This window comes from Myotis yumanensis, unplaced genomic scaffold, assembly GCF_028538775.1.
Source record: "Myotis yumanensis isolate MYYU_CA2020_CCGP unplaced genomic scaffold, mMyoYum1.0.hap1 SCAF_17, whole genome shotgun sequence".
Taxonomy (NCBI): Eukaryota; Metazoa; Chordata; class Mammalia; order Chiroptera; family Vespertilionidae; genus Myotis; species Myotis yumanensis.
The window spans coordinates 40,062,132-40,085,712 of NW_027223768.1; the positions used below are offsets into that span (position 1 = coordinate 40,062,132).

A 23,581-nucleotide genomic window follows, 5' to 3' on the forward strand; every position below is an offset into this window, starting at 1 on the left:
CTGGCGTGACCTATGACACCAGGGCCTCTCCCGTGTTGGTAACGTGGGCGATTTCTCTCTGAGGGCAGCGAGCCCCCTGTGCGTTCTGGGTTGCTTCAATGGTCCAGAGCAGTGGCCTGTCGTGATTCCCACGGTACAGTTCTGCCTGAGGTTAAGCACAGCCCTCCCTCCAGGCGCGTCTCTGCATGGGAGACCGTGTAGGTCAGACCTGGGGGGCAAGCATGACTCTCGGGGCCCTTGGATGGGGTGGGGGTGGGGTGAAACCACAGGGCCTGCTCTCTGCTGAAATTCCCAGGCTTGAAAAACAGCCTCCCTGCCCCTGACCGATCACAAACAAGGCTCAGTAGGGGGGCATGGACCAAGCCTCATTGTCAGACAAGGGTGCAGGAAGTTCATCCCTGAGTCTACAAGGGGGGTCCTGGCCTGCACAGGTGTCAGGGTGATGATTTTGCCCCCTTCCTATGAGAAGGAGGAAGAAAACATACTCAGCGTCTCCCAGCACTTACCTCCTCTCCGTTCTGGCCCAGCTCTACCTTGGGGGGGAACAGGGGGAGGGAGCAGGGCGGTTTCCTCCTGGCAGGCTTACTGGCTGGCATCTGGAGGGCGGGAGAGTGATGGACAGACACACAGAGAGAGAGCAAGTCAGGCAACAGGGAGGATGAGGAAGTGGAAGCGGCTTCAGGGATGTTAGGGAGGAGGAAAGGATGGTGGCAGGGGTGGTGTGTCCTTGAGGCTGGCATTAGCTGGGTCAGTGAATTCCGCTTCCCCGCCACCCACACGCAGTCAGCCCCGGCTCCCGTTCCCTCCAGGCTGCGGGACCCTCGCCTGCTGCAGCCACTGGCCTGAAATGTCCCCAAACCACACCCACGCCCAGCTCCAGGCACCGCCAGCACCTCTGACCAATACCACCTTCCTTGCCCTTTATGCCATCCCATGTGTCTAGAAACGATGGACAGCTTTCTCAGACCAGAAAACAAAAGCACAAAATAAATGCACCTGAAACAGCCTGACGAGTGCACCCTCGCTGGCCCCAGGGGCCTGTGAACCGGTGTGGTCCCCTTCCAGCGAGCACGTGAGACTGGCGCTCAGGAAACCCTAGTGTGAATCTCCACCTGACGATGCTTTTTCACACTGTCCTCTCCAGCAGGATCCTTCGAGAACCCATTGGCCAATGGGTCCCTTCCCTTTCCTGACCCTGGTTTCCTGCTCCCTCGCTGGGATTCCTAAGCTCCAGGCAGGAGCCAGCGGGGAGGTCTTTATTCTGACCAGACTAGGCCTGGCACAGCCGGCACGACTAGGTCTCTATCAGTGGGTGATGGAGGCAGCTGGGATCCAGACCCCACTGCTCGGCAGGTGGCTCTGGCCCCGCTCCCCCTGCCCTGCGTGGAGGCCTCGCTGCTGGGAGATCCTGCCTGGCCCAGCAGTGGCCATGACATTCCTCACATGCAGGGGACCCTCTGTGGCTTCTCTTCCTAATTTGGTAATTACCACGCTTCCTCCCTCCCTCCCTCCCTCTCCTCTGGCCTGACCCAGACTTCCCCTTCCGCCAGCCCCCTCCCAGAGCAGCCTGCGAGCCGCCTGACTCACCTCCTTCGCCGCCGCTGCCGCCTGCTCCCTGAACCGCCCGGCCAGCTGGGCCACCGAGGGGGACGCCGAGTTGTCCACATTGGCGTTGGTCTCTGCGGGTCTTTCCTGGCAAAACAAGGGGAAGCGGCAGTTAATGGGAGCCGGGCACTGGCTCAGCTCAGCACCCACGCTGGGGCCATGTCAGGGCCACGCCGGCACCTGTTCTGTGGCCACAGCCAGAGGTGGTGACCATGAGATCTTTGAACTGCATTTTGCAATTGGCTCCTACATGCAAAGATTAAAACAACAACAACTCTCAATCTGCCACATGTAGTGAATGATTACGATGTGCTGGGCCCTGGGTGGCCCTGGGGAGCTGAGGGAAATACAGCCGGGCCCTGTCCTGGAGGAGCCCAGGGGTCTGGGAGGCAGACGGGCCTTCATTCTGTTGTATTACTGACAGCACTGGCCACAGGGGGCTGGTGGCAGGCACTGGAGAGCGGGGCCTTTAAGAGTATGAAACGGCTGACTGGTGCCCTCGCTGAGCTTCCCACGCGTGTATGACCTCATCCCCTCACGTCACCAGGTGTGCGATGGTGACGTGCTCAGTAACTATTTGTCAAATTAATAAAGGCACAGCACGAGTGCAGGCAGCCTGGTGGAGGAGGCCCTGTCAGCTGGACTCGACCATGAGCTGTCCTGGGTGCTGCTAGCTCAGTGGCTGCGGGCAAGGCCTTTAGTGACAAGGACAGTAGCAGCGCAGCCCCCGGAAGGTCTGTGGATGAAATGCTTTCCTACGGAAAGTGCAGGACAGGCCTCTAGAAGGGTTGTCACCACTTCGGGCGACGGGGCCCTTCCCGGAGCCCTCGGCAAGGCCGGTGGGGTAACATGCGATGTCACTCCCTCCACAGAGTCCTCACTGGGAGACTCACTGCCCGCCCCCTGCCCCCCCCCGCCCCCCCACCACCATGTTCCTTTTCGTGGAAGGAGTAGGCTGGTTCCTGCCCTGCTCTGTCTCCAGGGAGGTCATCGGGTTACAGTGACCGTCCCCCCAAAGGGGCCTGCAGGCTCCCTGAAGAGGCCAAGATGCACCCTGGACTCCGCTCACTCCCGTGGGCCATTTGTCACAGACACATGGGTGAGTCAGCGAGCGCTGGAAATGGCCACCCCACATCTGTGATGTCACGCACAGCTCACATAACCACCTGGTTTTAATCATGTTTTTAAACGTCTGGTCTCAGAGACATTAGGCCTTTGTTGTTGTGACCAGGACGATGGCATTTACTGCACAGACTTCAGACTCCCTCTCCGGGCAAGCTGCTGCCCAGACACAGGGTTTGGTCCAGCTCTATCTTCCCTTCCCTGGGCAGGCTGTCCCTCCAGCAGCAGGTCTGCCTCCCTGTGTACCGCACACACACGTGCACACAGACACACACAGATACACATTCATGCACATGCACACATACACACATGCATGCACACACATGCACACAGAGATGCACACGTACATGCACGCACACACACACACACACATAAGCACACACACACACTCCCTAGGCCAGTGATGGCGAACCTCTGACATGCGAACTCATTTTTTGGGTTGATTTTTCTCTGTTAAATGGCATTTAAACATATAAAATAAATATCAAAAATATAAGTCTTTGTTTTACTATGGTTGCAAATATCAAAACATTTCTATATGTGACACGGCACCAGAGTTAAGTTAGGGTTTTTCAAAATTCTGACACGCCGAGCTCAAAAGGTTCGCCATCACTGCCCTAGGCCCTCCTTTTATGCTAAGAGCATCTCCACTCTTTCTGGTCTGGGTGTCCCTCCAAAGTGAATGTGAGGAGTCCTGCTATGGTGCTGCTGCCTTGGTGCGGGAGGAGCAGATGCGACCCCACTAACCTCCCGCCGTGATGCTAAGGACACGGACCGAGCTCTGCGAAGAAGGCTTGTTTAGAGATGGGGAGAAACTGCGGAGCCACGGGCCATCAGACCTGGGAACAAGCTCTGGAGAGAAATGGTCCTCTTCCTGTGTCCTGCTCTAGTTCAAGTTCACCCCTCCCAGCCTGAACAGCAAACTCGACCAAAGGGAGTCCCCTCCAGCGAAGACACCGGTGTTCCCCCTAACACCGAAGGCGGGTGTCCCGGGCCTGGGGTGGGGCCTGGCAGGCAGAGCTCACGGGACCACACCGGTGAGCACACTCCCGAGTTAGTAGCGCCAGGAGGCAAACGTCTTGTCCTGGAACAAGGGCAGCTTGAGGGACGGTGAGACTCACTGAGCCGCTCCTGGCACAGCGCCGATCGGTCTGTGCATCTGTCTAACTTCCTGCCCACATCACGGATCGGTCTCTCTGTCCGCTGCTATTTATTGCTCGGGTCCTGCTGACCGTGCACTTCACCTCGGCTCGAGGCCCCCATGGCTGCGGTGCAGGGAGACACATTCCAGACAAAAATAGAGCCGCGCAGGGATCAAAGGCCTCCCGGACTTCCCTGTCCCGAATGGGGCTGGGCAAGGGGCTTGGAGGCGAGGGAATGAGAGGCTTCTGGAAGCATTTAGGGCTTAAAGAAAGAAAGATTACAGTTCGTCCGAGTGTGCTTTCCTGGAGCCCAGTGAATGGGCTTCCTTTAGAATGCCTGCAGATTCCAGAGCTGGCTGGAGCCGAGCAAGTCCACTCTCCAGAGCCTTCTCGGTCATTGTGTGGAGGACCAGTATTGCCCTCACACAGCTGGGCTCACTGCAGCCCAGAGAGGGCAAGTAACTTAGGCAGAGTCACACAGGAAAGCCAAACGGAACAATCTATGAAATAATTGACTTCAACCCCTGATAGCCTAGCAATGCATACCAGTTAAGTACAGTGGGGCCTTGACTTACAAGTGTCCCAACTAACGAGTTTTTTGAGATACCAGCTGTCTCTCAGCTGATTTTTTGCATTGAGTTGACAGAGTAATTTGAGTTAAAGAGCTCCTTAAGGGTCTCAGAATGAATTAAACTCATAAGTCAAGGCCCCACTCTAGTGTAATTGCTGAAGGTGCTTTGCAAACGTGCTATACAACTAGTGGAGCTATAGCCGCTGGGTTGCCTGGCACAGTGGGAGAAGCCTTGGGTGGGTGGGTGGGGGGGCAGGGCTCAGCTTGTGTGAGCCTCTGCCTGGATTTCTGCCTTGCAGTTCCTGCAGGTGTGACTTCTAACCCCCAGAGTCCCAGGACACCCCACCTGGGCCCCAGGTTCCAGGGTACCCCACCCTGGCCCCAGGCTGGCGAGCTGAGGTGCTGGGAGCTCGCTCAGTCCCAAGACTGTTTTGCTAAGCACTGCTCTCACCGGGGCTGTGTCTTAGTTCTGAGAAGGACTTTGGTGTCCCTGCCTTGCCCCAGACATTCCTGGGACCCTGAGCTTCCCCAGGACTCTGCATTCTTTCCTTGTTCCTAAGAGGCCCATCAAGTATTTCACCCAAAGCCCAGGGTGTGGAAAGTCCTCACCAAGTGGACGGAGCAGAGGGCCCAGGACGGACCCCGAAGCACCTGCTTGGGATTGAAGTGCAGAAAAAACCAGGATGAGCCTCAGCACAGGTCAGGAGCAAGGCCACATGGAGCTGGAGGGCCTGCTGGGTGCGCCACCACCAATGGGCTGGGCTACTCGCCTGCTTTTCTCTCCTCCTCCCTCCTCCCACCCATGGTGCGCAGAGGCGGAGGGGGGGGGTCAAGTCAGCCTGGTCAGTCAGGCAGCCTCTGAACAGCTCGGCTTTTTAAAATTTGTTTTAAAATATATTTTTATTGATTTCAGAGAGGAAGGGAGATGGAAAGAGATAGAAACATCAATGATGAGAATCATTAATCAGCTGCCTCCTGCACGCCCCCTACTGGGGATTGAGCCCACAACTTGGGCATGTGCCCTGACATGTGACCTGATTCGTAGGCCGATGCTCAACCACTGAGCACACCAGCCGAGCTTGGCTTTTTTGGGGGGGCGAGAGAGGGGGGGGAGGAGAGTGTGGAAAGTGGAAAGTGCCTCTGTGGCTGGTGGGTGATGGAGACGGGTTGGCTCTGAGGCCAGCAGGTAAACCGACCCTCCATTGCTCTTCAGGGTAAGTTTAGGGCTCCCTGTCATGTGCTCCTCTCACGTGGGCCAGTCCCATATGAAACCTGGTATCACTGAAGCCCCTGTGAGTCTGAGGGGTGGGCTGGGCCCAGGGAGCCACTGCACCAGGGCTGCCCAGAGGCCCCGGAGGAATCCCTGTCGCTAGGGGCCATTTCTGCTTCCTGAGTGGGAGTGACTATCTGTGCCCTGAGGTCTGGGATGCTTGTCCTTCAGGCCACAGCAGAAAGCTGAGGCATAACTTCTAAGATTAGAACAAGTTGCTCAAGGACCTGGGCCTGCCTCCCAGTCAGCTGCGGACTCTCCTGTTACAATGGCTCCCCACGCCTGCCCTCCCTCCCTAGGTCCACGCTCAGATGGTCTACTAAAGCCTGTGTTCCTAAACACAGCTTCATGCTGCCTCTGAAGCCAGCGCACTTGGGAGGGCATATTGTGGGTTTCAAAGGCACCCATCGAATTTAGTAACAGTAGGACCAACAACCCAAGAGAAAAACGGGCAAAGGATTTGAACAGACACTTCATGAAGGAAGATAATAGGAATGGCTCATAGGCACACTAGTCATTAGCTAAACACAAATTAAGACTACAAAGAGATACCACGACGTACGCACAAGAATGGCAACGATGAAATAAACTGACAACACCAAGTGTTGGCAAGCCTGCAGGGCAACTGGAATGCTCACACATGGTTGGTGGGAACACTGCTTGTAAAAATATCTTAGCAGCTTCTCATTGGCCTCCCCTGGGCATGTCCAAGCCCAATACACCAAGCACATGACCCAGCAATCCCACCCCTAGGTATTTGCCCAAGAGAGGACGACATACGTCTCCATAAAGACTTGTATGCATGGAAAACCAAGATGGTGGTGAGGTAAACATGGTACTTGCCGACTCCCACAACATCAAAATTACAACTAAGATACAGAACAACCATCATTCAAACCACTGAAATCCGACTGAATAGAAGTCCTACAATTAGAGAAGTAAAGAAGAAAGCACCTCAAGACTAGTAGAAGGGGCGGAGGAGGGATGGGCTGGTCTGACACCCCCATGTGGCATTTTTTAAATCAGGAGGGATATTGAGGCTGCAGAGGCCACCTATGAGGAGCAAGGGATCCCAGCCCCACACCCAGGGTTCCAGAGCTGGGAAGAGAATCCCCGTAAAACTTCAGGCTGTAAAAACCAGCTGGGATTGTGGCTGAGTGACATGGAAGCTGCAGGAATCTCAGCAGTTCCTCTTAAAGGGCCGGCACATGGACTTACTTAGATGCAATCCCTCTGAGCTCCAGCCCTGGGGCGGTAGCTTGAAAGGCACCCGGGACATTGAGGGAGGAAATGGATTGTCTGGCATCAGGGTAAGAACTGGGGGCAGCTTTCTCCCAGATGGGGGTGCTTGCAGGGGTCATTGTTCCTGTGCTGGGACCTCGCCTGTAGCAGAGCTAACTGGCACCCATATCAGCTTGGCTCACCGCTCTGTCCTGGTGACTCCCTGAGATCTCACCCCATCCAATCTGCAGCCCCACCCAAGCTGTTTGCAGCAGCTTTTCCAAACGAATGGCCTGTCCTGGTTCAGGCTTCAGACTTTCCCAAAACCTCTTAAACAAGCAGCAGCTGGCGTCAGCATGCCCCATGCATATCAGTAAGAGGCCCAAGACCAGGCACTAGCAGCAGCCTGTCTTGCTTTACAGTTTGGCCTCTCCTGGGCATGTCCAAGCCCAATACAAGTAGCAGCCATCTGCAGATGACTCTGTAGCTCTTTTTTTTTTTTTTTTTTTTTTTAATATATTTTATTGATTTTTTTTACAGAGAGGAAGGGAGAGAGATAGAGAGCTAGAAACATCGATGAGAGAGAAACATCGATCAGCTGCCTCCTGCACATCTCCCACTGGGGATGTGCCCGCAACCCAAGCACATGCCCTTGACCGGAATTGAACCTGGGACCCCCCAGTCCGCAGGCCGACGCTCTATCCACTGAGCCAAACCGGTTTCGGCGACTCTGTAGCTCTTGATGGGTGGCCCCAGGCAATGGCTGACTTTGCACCTCCTGGGAGGCCCCAGAGCCAGTGCACCCATTGGACAGCTTCAGACCAGGCCAGATTACAACTCTATACATCCATCCATGAGTGATACACTCAAGGGGCAGACTCAGAGAGCACCAAAGCCCCACTGAAGCAAGTCCTGCTCCATAGGAATGCCTCCTGCACAGCAGCTCTTCCACTGTAGTAGCATCTGGTCCTCACAGCCAATTGGCCTGGGGGTCAATTCCTCCTAGTGATGCCAATAGAAATCAAGGCTCGACTACAACAAGACTGTGCACACAGCCTATACAGGGATGTACCTAGAGTGCGCAGCTCAGGTGACTGGGGAGCCTGGGCCATTGGGCCCTACAGGGCACTCTGCCAATTCCAGGACACATAGCAGCTCTACCTAATACATAGAAACAAACACAGGGAAGCAGCCAAAATGTCAAGCTAAAGAAACATGTCACAAATGAAAGAACAGAAGAAATCTTCAGAAAAAGAACTCAGTGAAATGGAAGCAAGCAAACCACTATATACAAAGTTCAAAACAATGGTTATAAGGATGCTCAAGGATCTTAATGAACGCTTCAGGGGACTTAGTGAGAATTTCAAGGATGTTAGTAAGAATTTCAAAGACATGAAAAAGCACCAGTCAGAAATTAAGCATACACTAACAGAAATGAAGAATAATTTACAGGGATTCAACAATAAAGTAGAGGATTCCAAGAATCAAATCAACAATTTGGAATACAAGGAAGCAAAAACACCCAATTAGAAGAGCCAAAAGAAAAAAGAATTAAAAAAATATGAAGACAGGGTAAGGAGCCTCTGGGACAATTTCAAGTGTACCAACATTCACATCATGGGGTGCCAGAGGAAAAGTGAGAAAGCAAGAGATTGAAAACCTATTTGAAGAAATAATGGCAGAAAACTTCCCCTACCTGGTGAAAATGCAGACTTACAAGTCCAGGAAGTGCAGAGAGTCTCAAACAAGATGAACCCAAAGAGGCCCACACCAAGACACATCATAATTAAAATGCCAAGGGTTAAAGACAAAGAGAGAATCTTAAAAGCAGCAAGAGAAAAGCAGTTAGTTATCTACAAGGGAGTACCCATACGACTGTCAGCTGATTTCTCAACAGAAACTTTGCAGGCCAGAAGGGAGGGACAAGAAATATTCAAAGTGATGAGTAGCAAGGACCTACAACCAAGATTACTCTACCCAGCAAAGCTGTCATTTAGAATTGGAGGTCAGATAAAGAGCTTCAGAGACAAGGAAAAGCTGAAGGAATTCATCACCACCAAACCAGTATTACATGAAACATTGAAGGGTATTCTTTAAGAAGAGGAAGAAGAAGAAAAAAATATGAACAATAAAATGGCAATAAATACATATCTATGAACAATTGAATCTAAAAATCAAAATAAATGAACAAGGAATCCAATGAACAAAATAAACTGATGAATAAAATAGAACCAGAGGCATGGAAACATGGGATAGACTGGCAAATCTCAGAGGGAAGGGGGAAAGAGAGTGGAAAGAGATTAACCAAAGACCTTATATGCATATATGCATTACCTATGGACAGACAATAGGGTGGTGAGGCCTGGGGTGGAGCGGGAACGGGGTGGAGGGGCACCATGGGGATGGGTGTTTGGGTTGTTTCTAGGTCTGGACTATTGATAAAGCTGCTCTAAATATTTGCATACAAGTCTTTTTTTTTTTTTTAATCTTTATTACTGATGCTCAGAGACAGGGTTTGATGATTTTGGGTCCAAATCCAAACCCTGCCTCTTCCTAGAGGTGTGATCTCAGGCAAGACACTTAACTTTGCCGAGTGTCCGTTTCCCCACTTGTACAACAGAGCACTTATCTCCTGTGATTGTCAGAGAGACCAAATGAGATCACGCATCTAGGCCCTGCACCTGACAAGCTTCCGCTCCCATTTTAGCTGTCATTGCTGCCACCTACGACTGGTCGCCACCCAGTAGGTGTCCGATGGAGCGTGGGCTCCCTTGCACCTTGTAGGGACGTCGGGCTGTTGCCAGTCGGCTCTGAGGACTTAATAGCAAGGGGGGCGCAGGGGTCTGCTGCTGCCAGGCTTTTTCATCTCATCCTGCAGAGCAAGTCTGAGAGGAGCTGGGTGGGTGGGCACTCAGAGCCCAAGGAATTTACGAATGGGAACCTTCCGCATCACACAAAGGAGCAGGCTGGCCAATGGGGTGTGACTCTGGACTCCAGATTTGAGTCGCCTAATTCATAGCAGGGCCATTCCTGCCCCGGGGCCATTTGTGTGTCTCAGGCTGTTGGGCGGGTAACAGAGACAGGACCAGCCAGAGAGGGAGGACCGCTTTGGGCTTGGGGAAGGGTCTCACCTTTCACCCAGGGCCCTGTGGCATGAAGGGGCCATAAAGAGACAGCCCCGTGGCCAGTCTGAGGCAGGCCTGACCAGGCTGGCTTGTCAAGTGGGGGGCAGGGGCCCTCAGGGGCCACAGGGGGTGGATGGCTTGAGGAGCTCTCCCAGTGACAGGTATGTGTCCAGGCAGAGGGACTAAGGGGTTAAGCCTCTGGGCAAACATGCTCTGTCCTGCAGTCAGGGGGGAAGAGCCAGATGAGCTATTTCAAGAGCTGAGCAGCCCGGGGCGGGGAGGCCACTGACCCACCGTGGGGGTGGGGGCGCTGTGTGAACTTCCTGCCCCTCTCAGCCCTTCTGTCCTCATCTTCGAGGTTCAGGGCTTGCAGAGCTGCCACCCAAGGCCCTTCTGGCTGACTGACATCCCAGTGAAGAAAACTGGGAACACTGCGGCTCTCTGGCTCGTGTGGAAGAACACGGAGGGAGCTGGATAACTAGGATCCGGAAGAACTGGGGAAGCTCTGCCCGGAAGCTCAGGAACCCCAAGGAAATGCGGCCTACACCCCAGCATCTTCACACAGGAGGAGTGTGACCCGGACCCACTCTCAAACCCGAATCCAACGAGCATTCATTCCAAGTGAGCCACCAGGCCAGCCACTCTTCAGACGCCGAGTTTCAGGAGAGGAGACCTCGCACAGCGGGGAGGCAAGCGGGTGGGACGACGGGTAGCAGAGGAAAATAGAATCAATGGCGCTGGGATGAGTTTGCATCAGCCACAGGTGGTTCCTAGCCTTAGTGGAGTGAGCACATTGCCAAACGTTATACTGTACACCTGCAAACATAACCGAATATTGCCTACCTCCTCTACTTAAAGAGGATAAAAAGAGCCCTGGCCACGCTGGAGGGAGGGATTCAAGGCAGAAAGAAGCGTAACTGAAACAGGAAAAGTAAGCTGGGAGCTGGACGGGGAGGGGCTCCTCCCCCTGCAGGGCTCGGGAATGATGGGGAATGATACCCGAAGAAGGAGGGACTTCAGGAATGTCTTTCATTCACACCCTTGGGCATGCTACTCTTTTGCTGTCTGAGACAGGAGGACCTCCGAGGCACAGGCTCAGCCCTGGGTGCTCAGCCTGAGAGCCACACGGTCCTGCAGCAGGAGGGGCTCGGGAACCAGGGCCTCGGAGACACCAGGGGCCCGAGGGACAGTCAGGCTCTTCCCCACGGCAAGGTGCGGACTCGAGGCCTGTGGGAGGGGTTCCCAGCCTTTGAGCAGCCATTCCTCCCAGGAAATCCAAGAAAGGTCCTCCTGGTAGTGAGCACAGAAATATCCTGGCCCCTGGCCGGACGCACCGCTGCGAGGTCCAGGAGCCCGGCCGCCCCTGGCCGCCCTCTCAGCAGCATCTGTGCTGGCACAGCCTCGCTGGGCACCAGCCAGCTGCTCTTGGGAGGCGCCTGGCGATGACTCGGAGGTGAGTTGGGTTTCTTATCGACAGAGGAGCCGTGCTCAGCCCTGGAGGTGCTCCCCCCCATCACTGCCCCCACACACCTCCCGTGCCTCTGGGGAGCCCTGCACGGGGGCGGCTGGGCCTTTCCCAGGGGGAGCTGGCTCCTTACGTCCTGGCTTCCGGGCCACGTCTCCCAGAGGATCCTGGGATTGCAAAAGGACTTCCTTAACCCCCACAGAAAGTAGAGAGTAGACTCACCCATCCCCGGGCAGCATGGGGCTGGGGATGAGGCAGGCTGGCCTGTGCTGGCCTGTCTGCAATCGGCCTGCCATCCGAACACCATGGCAGGGAGGACTCCGTCCCAACCAGGCCCGTCCCAGGCCCGTCCCAGGCCCGCTCCTCTGGGCTTAACGTCCTGTCTGTTAAAGGGGGCGATGCCTCCTACACAGGGTCATTATCACAGCGAGTGAAATGTGTGGGGGATGCGCCTTAGCAGCCAATTCTCTCTCTCTCTCTCCTGCTTTCCACTGACTTTACTTAATATGGCCAACAACTGGCCCGTGTTGGGGTTACAACCTGTTTGGTCGTCGAGATCCCAAACTAAGCAGGAATTTCTGTAGATTCATGGGTGCAGGCATCTTAAAGCCAAGGGAGACTTAGGAAGAGTCGGTATCCCTACAGAAGTCTTGGCTAAACATTTTAGTGACAGAGGAGTTCCTGAAAATAAAATCTATCAGCCACTTTGGGGGTTGGGGGGCGGTTACAGGAAATTAATTCTCAGTCCCTGTTCTGTGGAAGCTAAGGGTCAGCCTGGTTCCCGTCCCAGCAACCACTTCGAGCGCGAGTTGAGAATTCAGTGGCACAGATGTTGTGTCCGCGTGGGGCGTGATTAATGGCCCAAGGAGCAGCGTGGGCTGCCCTGTGGCTGGTCTGAGGAGCCAGGAAGGAGGAGCCATGGGGCAAGGATGGGGAAGAGCAGCTCAGAGGGAGGTTGTGGACAGTGCTCCGGAGACAGAAAGTCTGCCTCATCTCCCACTCTGCTCCTCAGGTGACCGTGGGCAGGTAGCTGAACGCATGTACCATTCAGGAGCCTCGTCTGTAAAGTGAGGACGGCAACATTGACATCGCAGGCTTGTGTGGGCTCTAGTGAGAGAGCGCAAGTGTGGCACATAGTAAGTGCTCAATAAACGCAGGTGGTTTTTCATTGATACTCCTCACCTGAGGACATTTTTTTCCATTGAGAGAGAGTGGAGCGGGGGGGGGGGGGGGGGGGGGGGAAGGGAGAGAGAGGAGAGAGAGAAACATCAATGTGAGAGACACATTGACTAGTTGTCTCCCACATGCACCCGACCAGGGCCAGGGATGGAACCTGCAACCCAGATTCGTGCCCTTGACTGGGTATCAAACCTGAGACCCTTTGGTGCATAGGCTGGCGCTCTAACCGCTGAGCCACGCTGGCCAGGGCCGCAGGTGATTATTAGACCTGAAGCTAAGGTATTTGGATTTATCCTGAGGGGCGTTTAAAGGGAAACTTCGTCCCGAGTTCTGTCCATGCAGAGAGGCATGGAGGCAGTCCCCCAGTGCTGCACGCGTCCTCTCGGGAAGGGTGGGCGACTCAGCTCAGACGGCAGGAAAGGGCCCTGTGACCCCGGAGGCCCTGGAGCCAGGCACGGAGAGTTCAGGGACATTCCACATCATCCTGCCAGAAAGAAGGACAGGACAGAGAAGAAAGCTGGGAAAATGGGAGGAAACTTCCATTTAAGGAGCAAATGGAGGAGGGGATGGTGGGGGAGGGAAGGGAGACGGAGGCTAAGAGCTGGAGATGGAAAAATTCCAGGCTAGTATCAGGTCTAGCATCTGGAGAGGAAGGACACGTGGTCTACGGGGAGCCTGTGATAGCAGATCCCAGCATGCTTTGCTGAATTCCCACGCCTGGCTCATGACATTTTGAAGGCAAACTGAGATTAGCCTAAACATAGATGTAACAGCAGAGTACAGGATAAGAGTGTTAAAATGAAACATTTTCCTTTTAACTAAGAGAGGTCCCAGAAGATATATATATATATATATCTTTATACGTATATTTAAAAACCCTTTATAAAAAAAAAAAGAAAAGCATTTTTTTGTATAAGATACTATAAATGCCGGAAAGCAAAAACAGCAAATTTGAAAAGTTATTTGTCACACAGATTAAAAGGAGATAGTTATGCTATATAAAGCGCTCTCACAAAATGACACAACCAATACATCACGAAGGATATAAATAAGCAATTCATAGGAAAGCAAATTCAAAAAGTCAGTACACATACAAAGATGCTCAGACTCCCTAGGTTGTCAGGGAAATGCAAATGAAATTACACTAAGATTTTTCTTTCTGCTTATCAGGCAGGCAGGGAGCGAGGGGCGGGCGAGAGAGGCAGCTCTTGCTCTTGGGATACAGGAGAAAGGAACCGTGGTCCCCCCCATATTGCTGGGGAATGTGAGTTGTTGCAGCCTTTGGACCCGGTAACAGTTTCGACTCAGCCCCATGCTCCTGGAACCCACTCCTTAGACACTGAGCCCAGGTGCGCGGCCACGGAGGCCGACGGAGCGTGCACAGCAGCAAAACCCAGGAAACACAGTGAGCTCCCGGCACGAGGGGGAAGTGTACGGTCCATCCACATAACGGGCCGTTATGAAACCATGATGCAGAATGAGCTAGAGGACTCCAAATTTCCATGGGAAACTGTGAAGTCAGAATAGCAAGATGCAGAGACCTGTGTGTATAATGTGACCCCCGTTCTATAAAGCAACAACTCACCACCTCCCCCTACCAGGATATGTGCATGTCCGCGTGTATCTATACGAGCGTGTATATAACACATATATAAGAATGTATATAGTTCTAGAATATGGCATATGCTACAGAGGGTATATAGGAAGGGTAACACAGGGACAGGAGCTGGTTTGAGGGAGGCAAACCTAAAGATCTTTACGTGCCTGTAAAACCCCAGCATGCCCACTCCATCAGTTATGTGAGATTGTGCACATGTGTTTAAGGGAGCGAATTAGCGCCATGACATGTTCTCAAGGGAAAGAAAGCACGTTGCCAAGATATATAACATGGAAAGTATCACATAAAGAAAAAATTTAAAAACACTGAAATGAGAGTTTCAAGCTCTAACTCCCCAAATCCGGCTCTCTGCTCAAGGAAACAATCCATTCAAAGCCAACACGCCCCCTTCCGTCTCCGCATCTACTCTTAGAACAAGCACGTCGCGAGACTGGCGAAAGGAGAAAGACACGGGCGACTTCCTGCCGGCCCCCGCCCTGACCTTCTATAGGTCCTGGACAACTCAGCCCTCATCACATGTCCCTGGCGACCAGCAGACTGTGTCCCCAGAGGAGTCGAGCTCTGGTCGCTTTGGAAAGGAAAAGGGTAACAGGAAGGAGTGACCGAAGCTCGCGCTGTGCAAGCACATCACAGGCGCAGCTGGCTCAGTCATCCCCGCAGCCCTGGGAGAGTGTTGTCAGGTGACTAATCCTGTTGTACAAGGACGTGTGCAAAGCTTTCCCACAGTCACACGTGCTGCCGTGGAGCTGGGCTCAGACTCGGCCAGTCTGACGCCCGACGGCACAGCCATCCTCCCTTCTGTGAAATCCGTCTCAACTCTGCATGTCAACGCGGCAGTTTTGGAGCGAAGAACCCAGTGTGGCACTTGGGAGCCATGACCGCTCTCGGGCCTAGATGGGAAATGGAGTTTCCCGATGTGCCAGGCTGTGATCCTGGGGGCACCTCGCACCCGTGTCCAGGCCCCTCCGCCCCATCACTAGGGCGGGCGCTGCAAAGGTCAGAGGCCAGGCAGGCACCGCCAAGGAGTGGGTGGGAGGGGCCGCTGCTACTCAACTCCAGGTCACATGGGTGACGTTTCAAAAGGTCACTCAAGGCCCAGCGTCACCAAATGATCTGACTTTTCAAGAGAAGATTAAAATTCGTATTTTTAGGTAAAACTGATTGATTTTGTTTTGAACACACCAACTCAGTGTTGTTGTATTTAAGGCAAACCTCAGTCAAGCCTGCCTGTGGCACTGGGTCCAGAGGCCAGGGGCTGGCTACTCGTGATTTACACGAAGACTGTGTTTATCTTGTTCGACCTGTTTTCCTGGGTAATCCCAGGAGGTGTCTGCTGGGATTAGACAAATTTATTTCTAATTATTACATGGACAACACTAGATCGTTGTTCTGAATATTAAATAATAGCAAAGGTATTCTTACCCCCTCATCGAATTCTACTGGGGATTGTGGGGTAGGACTCCAGAAGGGATGAGAAGACCTGGGTTCAAGTTCAGCTCCTGCCGCTCTGCAGCCCCCAGACCCCTCCCCTGCTCCGAGCCAGGGTCTCCTACGCAGTAAAAGGGCTCGGTAATTCCCAATCACAGAATGATGGCCCGAGAGTTGAAAAGGTAAGCTGTGTAACAAACGAACTCAATAAATGTTCCATTCCTTCTAGCAGACAGATGCATGTCTCCACGGACTCACACGACTGCCCAGCAGATAAGCCAAGAGAAGTATGCCGGTTTCTTCACTTTCTGGAGGACCTCCCACCAGGCCTTCTCTGGGCGTGCAGAACATGATGTTCCCCAAAGTTTTGGCTTACGTGTAATTTTTGGGGTAAAAACAAACAGTATTCTGCCTTTTGAATGGCCAGGCATCCTCGCCTGTTCAGTAGGCTGTGGTGACCGTTTGGGGGGAGGGTCCCACGTGTGGGGAGTAAAGAGTATATGCCTTGGAGCTACCGAGCTGCTCTGTCACTAACGTCACTTAGCTAGGGACTCCGCCACCGAGGATTCTTGCTGGAGACCAGCGCCTTCGTCCTCTCCACTCTGCCCAGGGGCACCTCTGGCCACCCGGTACCAGGAGTGAGTCCCACCTGCGCCCCAGGAGAACGTGGAGAACGGGCAGGTGATGGATGGGTCATGTATTCGCCTCACCTTGTCCTGAGGGACTTGAGGTGGCGCACACACAGGTCGGGGCAGGGACACTTTTTGGCGATCTCAGGGACAAAGCTGATGATGTCATGGCTCTGTCCTTCTGACAGTGACACCGGAGGAAACACCTGTGGGCGGCAGGAAACTAGAGGGATTAAAAATATCTGCCTGATCCCAAAAAAATAAGCGAAGCGCTCTTTTTTCTTCACAGGGAAAACAAACAAGGCGATATCTGGTCTGAGCCATTTCCTCTCTGCAGGCGCCCTCGCCGACACACACGGCTGGACCACATGCTTCACCCGCCCAGGACCTGCGGGTGCCAGAGCGGGCGGCCAGGACGGTGTGAGCAGGCTCAGGTTCCGCCTCCGAGCTGGAGATTTCTTTTGCAGGAGGGAGGGGGTGAGGAAGCTGAGCTCCTCTCCTCGGGGACAGGTGTAGCCTCCATCTGATTTTGGAAACAAGGGGTCCTTGTGCTCTTCCGCCACAGTCTCCGGTCCCAGGAAGTCAGGCCTGGGAGCCACCGAGGAGGATGTGATGGCTGGCCTGTTCTGTGGGGCCTGGCCGAGCACAGAGCAGTTCTGAAGGTGGTGGAATGAGCACCCATCGGATCCTACTCTCTCCCTCACCTTCTGACACCCTTTAGAGCAGCGGTCGCCAACCGGTGGTGCGCGGACCACTGGCTGACCGTGAGGTCCGAAAGGTTGCCGGCCGCTGCTTTAGGTCACCACGCCCAGCCATTCTGTCTTCTCCACGTATTTCAGTCTGGCCCCTCCGTCCATGCTGCAGCCTCTGCGCTTAAAGGCCCCGTCACCTCCCTCGATCCGTGGGGAGAGGTTTCTTTGCCTCTGCTCTTCTCTGCCTTATCCGTTCTTGCCCAAACCATGTCTGAAATCTGTGTGGGCCTGGCTTTGCTTGGTTTACCTACTGTATGTAGAACCCACTGTACAATCCAAGCTTAGTTGCTTCCTGGGGTTCATGGCAGCCTCCTCTAGGTCAGAACCCTGGGTGCATGTCAGCGTCCTACGGGGGTCTCATTGGAAACGAAGGTGCTAAGCAGATGTTGGTCTCATCAACAGATGGAGACCCCGAGGCCCAGAGACGTGGTCCAGAAACCAGAGCCTCAGTCTTCATCCAATGGCTGATGTCTTGAAACCAGTAAATACTTATTACACACCTATTATGTGTTGGCCATTGTGCTCAGAGTAGGGAGACAGGTACAGCCCACGGCACAGGCCTTTAAGAGGTTCGCACTCTGGCGAGAGGGCAGACGGCGCCATGTAGCAAAGGAAGTGCCGTGAGCGAGGTTGCACGTGGCCTCACATCTTTATGAAGATGATGTCACGTCACAAGCAACAGCCAGACAAGCATTATGATCACACGTGAATGGCGGAATCAGAGCTTAGGCCTAAATGACTTCCCATGGTGACAAAGCAGATAAATTTCCAAAGCCAAGGGCGACAGCAGCCGAAGTTACGCTTTGGGCAGACGTGGGCCCTTCCTAGTCCATCCTAAACCGCCGTGGCTGTGAGGTGGCTGCACAGCAAGCAGCCTGGAGAGTAGCTCTAATGCTGGGAAAGCCGGCGCTGCCTGGACTGTGGGGACCCGCCCTCTGAGCCGGGACCACACAACAGGAGCTCGGAAACGCTTTGCTCTATGGTTAGAATATACACTGAGGAAACAAAGAAGAAAAAGGCAGCTGATCCAAAGTTATTCGTAGCATCGCTAGTCACATAAAGGTGCAAAATTAGGGACAGTCTGAATATTACATTTTAGAGAGCAAGTTGGAGTGAACTACAGAGCCTGCAGGCCACACATGCTCCCATTAAAATGAAGACACGTTTCTAACACGTGGGGCTGTGTGTGGAAAGGGGGAAAGCGACGAGGCTCAGTGACGAGGAACGCACAGAAACATAGACACACACATGACAGAGCCGGGCAGTGAGTGCGGAAGGACGGGCAGACACGGGTTCACCAACTCTGAGGGCGGCCAGAGTTTTCCTAATTAGACAACGTGTGTCGCGGCCGGCGGGGCCTGGGGGCCTCTCCAGGCGCAGGCCTGGCTCCCTCAGACACTGCTGTCCTTCTTCCCGGCCTCCGAGCTGGTTCAGCTTTAAAGGGGCCCCCCTGCTGTTCACCTCAAAGGCTCTCCAGTCCAGATAAGCTGGCTCCCAGGCTCCAAGAGGAACGAGTCAGGGAGATAGGAGCCGGTGGGAAACCTCCCAGGGCCGGGCAGGGTCGCAGGCACCGCCCTCGGGGGAGAAGGGGGCTGTCTGGGTGAGAGGAAACATCTGGGGCCTCCCTCAGATAAGGCCAGGGGCAGGGGGAGTGCAGTCCTCCTCAGGAATCACTGTGGGAAGCCAGTCACAGGCTCAGCCTCCCCCCTCCCTGGCCCCTGGTGCCCCCGTGACAGAGGGCAGATGGGGAGCGGGCTGGTCCCTGCCAGGCCTCACCCCTTCATGTTGGCTGGGCAGACGTGGCCCCCCAAATGGAATAGTGAGTGAGGAGTAAGACCCCCATAGCATCAAGACTACCTACAGGATGACGGAGGAGAGAGGGCAGCTCCAGGCAGAGGGACGGCAGAGCAAAGGCCTCCAAGACAGAGGCTGGAAGGAGCTCAGGGGCCGGGACGCCGTGACCACAGTCCGTGGCGCTGCGCTCTGAGCGGGCAGGACGGGTGGCTGAGTCCATCCCCCCAGCGGGATGGAGCTGCACCGGGAGGGATGCGGAGCACGGGACAGTGAGGAGGCCTGCAGGAGGCCGCCCTGCGGTGCATGCGCCCTGCCGCCCGGTGCCCTTGTTCGGATGTGGCCGGGACAGGCAGACAGGAGTAGCCAGGCACTGTGGAGGGTGGGAGGCTTCTCTGTTCTCACCCACGGCCAGAAGTGAGGCTGGGGCTGGGGCTGTTACATGCTGAACTGTGTCCCCAGTGTTGACGTCCTGGCCCCAGGACCTCTGAATGAGGCTGCGCTTGGAGATAAGGTCTTTAAAGAGGTGGTTACGTTCAAATGAGGTCCTGGGGCCCTGATCCGACCCATGTGGCTGGTGTCCCTACAGGAGGAGCTTGGGACACAGACACTCATGAAGGGAGGACCCTGTAAAGCAAGAGGAGGAGCCAGCCCAACCCACACCGATCCTGGATGTCCAGCCTGGGACGGTGAGCGGGACGCAGTGGTTTAAGCACCAGCCTTTGGTTCTTTTGGTGGCAGCTGGAGCACTAGATCCCAGCGCTGAGCTCGGCCTGTGGCAGCTGCCTCTGGGCCGTCCCCACATCCCCTCCCGCCTCATGCCACGCCTGCTGGTGCTCAGGGCACGGTGTCGAGGTGAAAGCACCTGCATCCTCCTCCCTCCTCGGGGAACACCGCCCAGGTCACAGGCCCACGGGCCGGGCAGGCACCTGGCCTCTCACCTCCCGGCTCTGTTCTTAATGGCGCTTTTGTTTCTGAAACTCACAACACTTCACTGGACAGGTGGGGCGTCCCTGTGGCTCCTGAATTTTGCCCTTGACTAGCTGGGACAGTCAGGCTCCAGGCTGGAGGGACAGGGCCCCCTGGTGTGGACAGCAGGCCTCTCCTCACAACCCTGGGCCTCCTGGTGGGCCTGGGGGCTCGGGCCAGACCCAAGCACTAGTCAGGAAGTCCTGCCCGCCCACCACTGGTTTCCTCTCTGCGGCTTCAGACACAGCCTCTGGCTCTGAGCAGAGCGATCTGGGTCGGGCCCAGCCTGGCTGTCCTCCGTGCAGCTGCTCTGAGCTTCAAAGGGAGGCCACACCGACAGGAGGAAGCAGAGGCCCCGTGGAAGGGCTCCCCCTCCGCACGCCCGGCTCCGGGGCGCCTGCTCCTCTCCGAGGGAAAGTCACTTCAGATATGTCCCTGCGTTTTCCAAACACGGAGGTGACAACACCTTCCATCTATGGGGTCCTTTCTTCCCTTTCCAAGCTCCTGACTATGAATGTTATCTCATTTAATCCCCCTGAGCCGGGCACGGATGGAATTACCATCCTGGCGAGGCCCCAAAGCCTGTGCTGTTGAGTCAAGATCCCGCAGCACTTGGGCCATGGCGTTTGGTCCTGAGCCAGGACTCCTGTGCCACCATGCCTCGCTTCTTCTGGCTACACGGAACACCCCCCCCCTCCCCCGCCCCCCGACACACACAATGTACCTGCACAGGTACCCGGGGGTCCAGGTGAGCTGCTTTTCATTATGGGTGTGAGACACCCAGTCCGGCCTGCCCTTTAGAGGCTATGGCTGCGCCTGGGTGTGCCCTGAGCTCAGGCCCCTGGGAACCCCGCTGCCCCTCCCCTTAGTCCTCAGCCAGGCCCCAGAAGGAGAGTTCTCGGCCGTCAGAGGAAGGGCCCCCTCAGACTCCTTTCCCTGCTCTGCATTCGCAGTCCCTTCTGCAGCCCAGCTGGCCTGGTCCTCAGTCCGGACAACTGAACAGCCCCTAACGTCTCTATGACATGTCTCTGCAATCCATTCTCTGAACCACAGCCACGGCGATCGTTCTAAAGTGGAAATCTGATCACATGACTCCCCCACCATTGCTCTGAGAGCACAGGGGCAGCTTTCAAGAGCTTTAACTTCCTGTCATCTCGCCAGCAGGCCAAATGCATCTCCAACTGAAGCTGGACGAATGCTTTGGGAAGACACAGCTCAAGGCCAGCCCCTCAGGTGCTCCCTGCAGTGAGACCGAGCCCCTCAGATATACCCTAGAGCAGTGGTTCTCAACCTTCTGGCCCTTTAAATACAGTTCCTCATGTTGTGACCCAACCATAAAATTATTTTCGTTGCTGCTTCATAACTGTAATGTTGCTACTGTTATGAGTCGTAATGTAAATATCTGATATGCAGGATGGTCTTAGGCGACCCCTGTGAAAGGGTCATTTGACCATCAAAGTGGTCGAGACCCACAGGTTGAGAACCGCTGCCCTAGAGAGTCCGAGCCCTCGGGTGCTCCCCAGAGAGACCGAGCCCCTCGGGTGCTCCCCAGAGAGACCGAGCCCCTCGGGTGCTCCCCAGAGAGACCGAGCCCCTCGGGTGCTCCCCAGAGAGACTGAGCCCCTCGGGTGCTCCCCAGAGAGACGAGCTCCTCAGCTCCTGGTTCCTCCAAGGCCAAGTCCCAGTGAGGCTCACATGGTCTGGCGTGGTCTGCCAGCTGCTCCTGTCCTACTGCACACTCCTCTCTCCCGCCCCAGCTCTCACGTCCTCCTTGCTGGATGGAGCTCAGACATCACCTCCTCCCCAGCTCATGGCCTGAGCTGGGTCCTGACCACAGTGACTGGACCCGGCTCACCCTGTGGCCATCACCGTCATCCTTCTGACTCCTGACTGGACTGCAAGCTCTGAGGGCAGGGTCCAAGCTCTATTCCCTTCCGTGTCCAGAATTCCCAACAGAGTCGGACACAGTGGGCACTCATCAAATACGTCCTCAGCGAGCAGGTGGGAGAGTGACCACACAGACCACTCTTGCCCGTGACCCAGAGCTTTCCCAGGTGCCAGTCCGTGGCTCCCTCAGGCCAGGGCAAACTTCAGGGTTCTGCCTCCATCCACCGCTGGTGTGTGTGTGTGTGTGTGTGTTTGGGGGGGGGGGGCTCCTCGTGTCCCCGGACCACTCTGCCCTGCCCCCTCCACTGGTATGTCATTTCCCCCATCTGCATCTGTCCTGCAGGAAGTGCCACAGAATTGCTTCATTTCCCAGGGTGTCCACACCCCTTTCCTGCCCCCTCCCCTTCCCTGCTGGAGGAGGGGGCCACAGCAGGGCCCTGGGAGGAGGGGCTCTGTGCTGAGCTGGGCCTGATGGCTGTCACCTCACGTCCCTTCCAGGCACCGTAAGGTGTGTGCTCACCATGTAGACCGAGACTCTGCGGGAGGAAGGGAGGCAGGCCAGGCGGTGTGGCAGCCTTCACTGAGAACCTTCGCCCTAGTAATCCCGCTCCTGGGAATTGCTTCCAACCGAGTCATTCAAAAGAAGAAGAAGAACCCCACAGACTGTTTATAGCGATGTTATTTATAATGCGGAGAAAGTGGAAACAAAGGCCAGTCCCCGAAATAGAAAAATGATATAGTAGCTTCGGGCATATTTGTACAACAGAATTCCATGCGGACGTTTAACACGAAGATGCAGCTGAGGACTGCAGGGTGCCGCCTTGAGGACGTGAAGGGCAGAGGTAACGTGTCGAGTTACAGGTGTGCCATGATTACAGTTTTGTGAGAATGATCCGTGTGGCTACAAATGATAAGGACACACAGAATTGGAAGTAGTTACATGAAGCGGAATTGTCTTTTTCTCCCAGTCTTTTTAACAACAAAAGGGATAAAATTGAGGATCAGAAGTGAGAAAGTAATTGTGTTAGCATGATACATTTTTACAATTTTGCCTAAAAGGTTTACTATTAGCTGAATTATAAATTTACATTTTAAGACTATGGAGAGTACCCAGAACATGAAGAAAACCTTGCAGGTTTTCTGAAAGGATTTTTAGTCCATTGGGATTTTGTCATTTTAGAAATAACAAGAATGTGCCTGGTGCAGACCATTCCCGATGTGCGTGGCTGGGGGCCTACCCAGGATGGACGGGGACCGCAGCCTGGTGCCACGAAAAGCACCTACAAGACCTTTGCCTATTGGGCACATAATGCTCCCCCTCTCCCTCCACCCTTCCCCCTGGGCTGCGGTCCCAGCTCAGGTCACAGCGCTGAGTCAGGCCCATCCCCCGAGGCCTGTGCTCCTGGAGCTTGAGAGAGAATCTGGGAAGGGTCGTGGGGAGGGCGCGTGGGCAGGGGAGAAATCCCACATCCTACATCTGTGGGGCACAGGGATGAAGCCCCAGATGGAGTCTTTTTTTGAAAAGTGTTAGTTTATGTGAAGCTGAACGCCCAACCCTTTGCATATAAACTGAAGCGCCCTTCGCTGTCCTGGTGCCCCTCAAACATACGAGACGCCCACAGCGTTGTCCTCGGCCTGCCCCTCTCTCTCCAGGCACCTCTCACCGCCCCCGCCTGGGGGACCCCTTTCAGCCCAATGCCTTCCAATCTCCAGTTCTGAATTCCCAATTCTGATCATCCTGCCAATGCCTCAATCAAACGCAGCCCCTCTGGTCCCAAACCAGCAAATGCTTCTTCCTGCTCCGGCC

General features: G+C 54.8%; 1 protein-coding gene across 2 annotated transcripts in view; it reads right to left on the reverse strand.

The window, feature by feature from the left end:
• RCSD1 (RCSD domain containing 1) overlaps positions 1–23,581 on the reverse strand; it is a 43,912-nt gene that overhangs the window by 11,451 nt on the left and 8,880 nt on the right. The window contains exons 2-3 of one of the 2 annotated variants that reach the window (XM_070395758.1): positions 1,588–1,692; positions 507–596 (exon numbers count right to left, since the gene is read on the reverse strand). In XM_070395758.1, coding sequence (XP_070251859.1) covers positions 507–596; positions 1,588–1,692 — 195 coding nt within the window. The remainder of the gene's footprint in view (positions 1–506; positions 597–1,587; positions 1,693–23,581) is intronic. The other variant, XM_070395759.1, reaches the window with a different exon arrangement.